The sequence below is a fragment of the Camelina sativa genome, chromosome 7 (genome assembly GCF_000633955.1).
Source record: "Camelina sativa cultivar DH55 chromosome 7, Cs, whole genome shotgun sequence".
Taxonomy (NCBI): Eukaryota; Viridiplantae; Streptophyta; class Magnoliopsida; order Brassicales; family Brassicaceae; genus Camelina; species Camelina sativa.
This window is the reverse complement of record NC_025691.1, coordinates 16,682,137-16,689,462: the sequence shown is the minus strand read 5'-3', so window position 1 is coordinate 16,689,462 and position 7,326 is coordinate 16,682,137. Positions and strand designations below refer to the sequence as shown.

Genomic DNA, 7,326 nt, shown 5'->3' with positions numbered 1-7,326 from the left:
AGCATCCAAGCTTCCTTCCATCATTTCTACAACTCTGTTCATCGGTGGGCGATCTAGTGGAGAAGGCTGAATACACCACAAGCCCACCAATGTCATCTTTTTTGCTAGCTCGTCTTCCTCGTTGTTGATTCCATTCTCAATATCCCTTCTCGACTTTACTAATTCAAGATCCCTATAGATCCATTCAGGAAAGTACATCGAACTTGTGTTAGAAGAAGAGGCTTGATTAGATTTTTCTTTGTTCCTTGCACCAATCATCTCAAGAACCAACATTCCATAGCTATACACATCTGACTTGTGCGACACATTCCCATAAACTCTTGAGATCATCTCTGGCGCAATGTACCCTACTGTACCTCTTGTGTCTAGCAAAGATAGGATGCTCTCTTTCTTCTCACATAGCTTCGCGAGGCCAAAGTCCGAAACTTTGGGACAGAAGTTGTCATCTAAGAGTACATTTTGTGGTTTAATGTCGAAATGTACAATCCTTGTTTTGCATCCATGGTGCAAGTACTCTAGACCACGAGCAACTCCGAGCGCAATTCTATATAGTGCCTCCCAATCCATATTGACCGATTTCTTGTTTGAGATGAACTTATCAAGGGACCCATTTCCCAAAAACTCATATATAATTGCTCTTTTAGAACCTTCGGAGCAGAAACCAAGCAAGGAGACAATGTTAACATGAGATGTTTGGCTCATGCTAGAAACTTCATTGATGAAGTCTTCACCGTTTCCCTTTGAGTCTTTCAAGACCTTGACCGCAACCATACGGCCGTCACTAAGTGTTCCTCGATAAACAATTCCAAATCCACCTGTCCCAACCACTTCCGCGAATGATTTTGTAATTCTCTTCACTTGTGCGTAAGTATAGTGTTCGAGTGGAATAAGAGCCTTCAGCTTCTGTTGTCTCAGCCGTGTTTCTCTCTTCCGGATCAAACAGGGAAGCAACGTTAAGAAGACCAGGAACAAAACAACTCCTGCTACTGAACCCCCAACTAGAAAAAAAAAAACAGAAAATGTTGAGTGAGTAACTTAACGAAAACGGTTTGAAATTTCTCTGGCTAGCAAAACTCACATATGGGAATTGCTTTGACCAAAGTCCCTGTACAAGTGAAAATTGTACAAATAAGAATTTGTCAGAATGGTACCAAACTCGATCTTGAAGCAAAATCAGACAAGAGAATATATAGTTTACCGTGACTTTTCTTTTTAGAGCTACAATTATTGCCGAAGGTTCCATCGTTACAATAGCAGACGAATGATCTTGAAGTCTCATTGTATCCACAAGCACCCTTAGACTCTAAACACACTGAACAGTCTTGATTAAGTTCAAGCTCGAAACCCTGTTCAAGAGTCTTCGTTAAATTCTCTGGACGCAGCGTGTACAACGCCGATCCAGGCACAGGTATACTGACGTATGAATTGCAAGATTCCTTCAAGTTCGTAGACACACGGCCACTATTAACATCAGTTATATTTCTCATCTCATAGTAGTTGTTTGAATCTTCGTCATAATTCCCACACACAAGACTTCCAACGTTAGCGGAAGTACCATCAATACTAGATGATAAGTCTGCGCAGTGGTAATAAATTGTTAGCATCATGGTGTCAGGAGCAAATGGAAGGACGACGCTTTTATCGAAAGGCACATGTAGTGGGTTTGTGGGACACATAATGTCCTTAAAATCCGATCTGGCAAGTCTTACGATACGAGAGTCATAGTTTGCATCTAAGATTCTGAACGTCCCTGAGGAGACGTTAAGCTCTGCCAATCTGCTGCTACAGTGGAGCTTAAAGTCTGGGTGGCCACAGTCTTCTCTACCATGTATCCAGAAAGGGAACAAGAGACCGCCCTGATCGCCACAACTAAAAGGTTCCGCACAGCGTCTATAAAGTGCAGCTGATAAAACAACACAATTTGGAATCAGAAATAGTGTTTGTTGAAGGAGGAGATAAACAAATAAGAAGAAAAATTACCACAAAAATAAAAAAAGTAAGAAAAAAAAATGTATACTTAGTGTAACTTACGAGAGGATGAACATTCTTCACACAGAATCTCATTATTCTTCACTTTCACCTCAAATCCTTTTCTTAGAACACTTTCCAAGAAAGTTAGGTTCAATTTTTCCACTTTTGGAAAGAAACTTGTAGGAACGTTAACTGTGAAACTTCCTTGGCTTACAAAGTTAGGTTCAATTTTTCCACTTTTAGAGATCTATTTACAGTGTGTATTCTGAATTTGGCTTAGAGAGAAGCATAAACACCATATCAAGGTGAAATAGTGGACAACACAAAAAAAAACTCAAGATATTTTTTATATTATCAAAATGGTTTTATTAGTTGACTGAGACTCTGAAAGACTTCGCTAATTTTTTTAACTTAGTCTATACGCGAGATGATGTAGATAAAGATTGGTCATTGGTCTGAGGGGAGCAGAGAAAGTGATGTAGAGAGAAAAAGAGATGGCCATACTTTCTATGGAATGAACAGACTTGTCCGTAAACCTTATACCATACGATCTCTTGTCTCCTCTATATCTAACCTAATATATTAATGGAATAGTGGAAAGAGCTCACAGCCAATCTCACAAAAAATGATTTCTCTTGCTCTTAATGAAAATTGTCTTTTAAAAAATTTTAGAGAAGTTTTTTTCGTTTATTTAGGTTGCAGAAACGAACCACATTCATCCTCAGACTTAAGATTACTAATTTGCCATTAATGAGATTCAAAACTGGACGTTATTACCTTTTTATAATTTTAAAAATTATTAAAAAATTAATTACGAAAATATATGAATTAAAAGTCAAAATTCATAAAACAAAAATGGCAAAATCAAAAATCTAATATATTTATATGCAATATCTCTCTTAAAAAAAATGGAAGATAAATGTTAGAATATATTACGAATACTCTTTTAAAGAAAATTTCTATTTTAAAAAATATTAAATGGTAAAAATAACTTTGACGATTTTCCTTCTAAGCTATATATATAGAGGCTCAGCCAAAACAGTAGAAGTCGGATTCATTAAGCTAAACATATAGTTTTGAGAGTATAATTTTTATTTTTGTATTATTTTGGTTCTAATGAATCAAGTTTACTATTGTATGATTTTTTTCTTGTTGATGTGCTATTGCTTTGGTGCTTTGCACGAATTAATTTTATGCTCCTATAATTTTTAATTATTATGTTGAATCATATCGAAAGTTTTACTCATTTTGTAATGTTTGATTGTGTTTTAGGTCTACATGTCACGGACCATGGATGTTTTTTTGTATATCAAAAGTCAAAAACAAGATTGGACGAACGAGTTGAGTAAGCAAGCAAAAAATTAAATCGGGGAGGTATTATTAATAATAGTGTTTATTTGTTTTTTTGGTGGTGATTGTTATTTAAATTTATTTTCTTGGTTAAACATGATCATATTTTTATTTGATGATTTTTTATTCTACAAGAAAAGGAGCAAAGACAACTTTTGGTAATATAATCCTGGTCATTTATATGATTCATCAGATTCTAATTTTTATGCTCTTTTTTGTAGTGGTTGTTTGGAAAGCAAGATCAAGCAATCATATGCTTTGTCTATGGTTATCGTGCAAACTCTTTCTCTCTCACGAAGAGGGGTGATAATCAATAACCGTTTTCTTAAAGCAGTCACCGGCGGTTCTGCATCTCCGGCCGACGCTGGCATCTCCGGCGTCGGCTGGTTTTCTTCCTTCTTCCCTGTTTCTTTTCTAATATTGTTGTTTAGGTTTTTATTCTAGAACGCTTATCGATGATGATGAAATTGTTTTTGTCATCACACCAAATGGGTATCTCACTGTTTCCCGGTGGATCTCTGATGGTTTCTTTTGGTTGTTCACTTTTTCTCTATTGGTTCTTGTCCTCACGATATATGTTTCGTCACCGGTGGATTCGAATCAACCGTTGTGTTTCCATATCCGGCGATTTCGCCGAGAGTTTTCCGGTCTAGTTGGCCATGCGTTTGTTCATACTAACACATGATGTTAGTTATGCGATTGTTCTCGGGCGTCAGTATGTTCTTCTGTGGGCGTACCGAAGACTAACACAAATCCCTTCAGATTTGATATACACGTAAACCACCATGGAAGCAATATGTTGAAGAGGAGTTGGAGGCCAATAGAAGGAGAATCAGAAGATGGTTTATACCATACCAACAAAAATGGGTTTCAATTGAAACCAAGATCAATGACATCTCTTTCTACGTGAGAGTTTTGATCAATTGGAAGGTTTTGCGATGTAACAGATGGATCGCTGCCTATGATTTTTGAATGCCTTATCGGTATTTCATCAGTAAAAAAAAAGGATGAATCACAAGCAAGAAAGTCACACCCAATTGCCGGAAAAGACGAATACGATTAAGTTTTTGACTAGGAATTCGGAGCGTATTTTGCTTTATTGTTTCTTCGTTACACAATTCATTGGTTGTATCTGTAATCTTATTCATAATATTGTATACTCTGATTCATATCAATACAGTTTTTAAGATGTTTAAAAAACAAAAAATATCTTTTATATGTAACCTAATACATATTTTTTTGTTTCAGTTGAATTCATGGATGATCATTGATCATAATTGTGGATCTACAAAACTGAATATAATGAAATTCAGGTATTAATTTTTGCTAATCTGAATCCTTAATTTTTTAAAATAAAATTGTTGCTAATGTTTTTTTGTAATGATTATAGTTGCAGAAAAATTATAGTGGATTCTATTCATAACAATTAACAAATTTATGATAATTTTCTAAATACTTGGATTTCTTTCTGTTTACAAATAGATTTAAATATTTTTATGACTAATATTTAAATAAATATTTGTGACTAATATTTCTTCATTTATATTTGTGACTAATATTTCTTCTTATTAAATTGATAGAAAGAAGAAGGAAGGAATATTAATTGGATTCGCGACTTAATCTGCAGAATCTCTCACATGCTTATCAAGAAAGAAGGGAGATTAAGGATGCTTATGAAGAGTTTTCTAACAACTTACAAGTATTGTTTATTTGAAATTGTTTTAGAAGGATATACACTATATAAAAAATTGTAAATTTCCCCTTTTGTTTATTAAAATTTAAAAGTAATAGAAGATAAATACTATAATATACTGCGGATATTTTTTTTTGAGAAAATCACTATTTCTAAAAATGTTATACAGAATAATTTTTCTTTCACTTTTAAATATAATTCTTTTTTCTTAAAACGAAAATCAGAAAAATCGGAAATCAAATATTCATATTCCATTTAATTTTTTAAAAAAATGGAAAATAAATATTATAATCTATTGTAAATATTTGTTTGGAAAAAAACTTCTATTTCTATAGATAATTATGAAGGTTGACTTTGAAAGAATGAACTAAAGAACTCAGGAGGATATACTACAAATATCGATTAATTTGAAGATATGGCACAATCTTCTGTGATCCCGAAAAAATCTCATAGGGTTTAGTATTTATAGTTTAGAGTTTAATTTACATAATTTCAATATGTTTAGAACTTTTTTGGTTTGGGTTCTCTACTTTACATTTAAAGTATATTTTAGAGGGGGTAAGTTTTAGTATTTATAGATTAGGGTTTAATTTTGACCTATAATGCTATATTATAACTGTAGAGATGATTTGCTAAATTTGGAAGTTAAAATTATTTTTGTGCGATTTGTGAGAGTATTACAACTTAGAATCAATATAATTTGTTGGACGCTAACAAATTATATATGTTTTTGATATTAAAAAATAAGAAACACAGAATTTTTTAAATATCGAAGGATCAAGTGAAATTTAAGATGTTAAAGTAGTATATTTTTTTTTTAAACTGTTAATTGGCCTAAAAAAATAATAAAATATTTTGAGGCTTCATTATATGCTTTAACATTTTTTACTATAGTTTGTTTCTTTACAAGACTAAAATATTTTGATGACTATCAAACATGTTTAAAAAAAAATTACTACTAAATCTAAAAAAATAACAAAATAAAAATCAAATGTTAAAATTATTGTTTACAATCAGTATTTGTCAACACAAGAGTGTGGGTAACTCTCCTAGTGTGCTTGTCTGTCTTCATCCCTAAAGTTGTCTAAGAGACAAGTCCAAAGGACAATTTACGAGACTAACAAATTTAGCCGTCTGGAAAATTTATCAATCTAATATAGTAAAGTAGGCTTATACCTTCTAGGCAAGCTCTATCTATCTGCTATGTCGCACCTCTGAATATTTTGGTTTTTTTTGTTTCTCTCATGTTTAAGCTAATTATTAGGCTGTAAATGGTTGATGGGTCACAAAAATATCTAGTCTTTCCAAAGCAAACCCGACGGAATCTCACAGTTCCGTCTTCTCCTCTTTCTCGCCTCTTTCTCTTCCCCACTCCTCCCCTCTTATCTGTTCAATTACTGCTAGAAACCCTAATTAATCTCACCTCTGTTTTTATGGTGTTTCATTGACCAACAACGGAGATCTTAAATCAATATTTTGTTTGTAAAAAGATTACATTAACGTTGTTAAAAATCGTAACAGTTATATGTGGGAAATTGAAAAATCGTGATAGTTCATGTATTTTTTTTATCACCTATAAAATAGTTTAAGTATTTTTCTGGCAACAAAAAAAGTTCGTGTTTTTTCTGGCAAATACTAAATAAGTCATGTATTTTGTTGGCACTTTCCCCTTTTTCTGTTTCATCTTTCTTATTTAAAAATATGAGAAACAGACTCTTCTATTTTTGATTATTATCATCTAATTTAAAAATATATAAGTTATTTTCATATTTAATTTTTTTTTGTGACATGTGACATATTGTCATGTAATTTTCTTTTAAATTTATTTTGTGGTCTCTTTTTAATATTTTCTTACCTAATTATTTTATATTATATAATATTTTCTAATTTCAGTTACTCTCTCCTTAATGGTTCATTTGCTGTTTATTTTCTTAACCATATAATATTATTTTTAATTAAACCTAAAATACAACATATTTAATCATATACATTAATTCATAATTTAAATATGCACTTTAGTACTAAGTTGTAACAGAAATTACATAAATTGTGAATTGACTATTTGTTTTCTCCATTCACTTTGAGTTAAGTACCCTAGCAATTATAATTATAACTCCTCTAATTTAATTTTTGAGAAATATAATTTCCATCACTTCTTATCCTATAAATAATCATTCTCACATCCTCCTCCATCATATCTCCAATCCTAAATATTTTTTTTTGTTTTTTTTTGTTTTAAATGTTTTTTCATTGGTTGAAAACTCAATGAAGATAATATTGTAAGAGTTTGATAATATATTTTACATTGTTCT

General features: G+C 32.0%; 1 protein-coding gene and 1 pseudogene across 1 annotated transcript in view; one reads left to right on the top strand and one right to left on the bottom strand.

Moving 5' to 3' along the window:
- LOC104704685 (LEAF RUST 10 DISEASE-RESISTANCE LOCUS RECEPTOR-LIKE PROTEIN KINASE-like 2.7) overlaps positions 1–2,690 on the bottom strand; it is a 3,267-nt gene extending 577 nt beyond the window's left edge. The window contains exons 1-5 of the mRNA XM_019227085.1: positions 2,682–2,690; positions 2,032–2,218; positions 1,199–1,903; positions 1,079–1,105; positions 155–998 (exon numbers count right to left, since the gene is read on the bottom strand). Of these exons, the coding sequence (XP_019082630.1) occupies positions 155–998; positions 1,079–1,105; positions 1,199–1,903; positions 2,032–2,218; positions 2,682–2,690 (1,772 nt within the window). The remainder of the gene's footprint in view (positions 1–154; positions 999–1,078; positions 1,106–1,198; positions 1,904–2,031; positions 2,219–2,681) is intronic.
- On the top strand, positions 3,897–4,508 carry LOC109125456 (annotated as a pseudogene).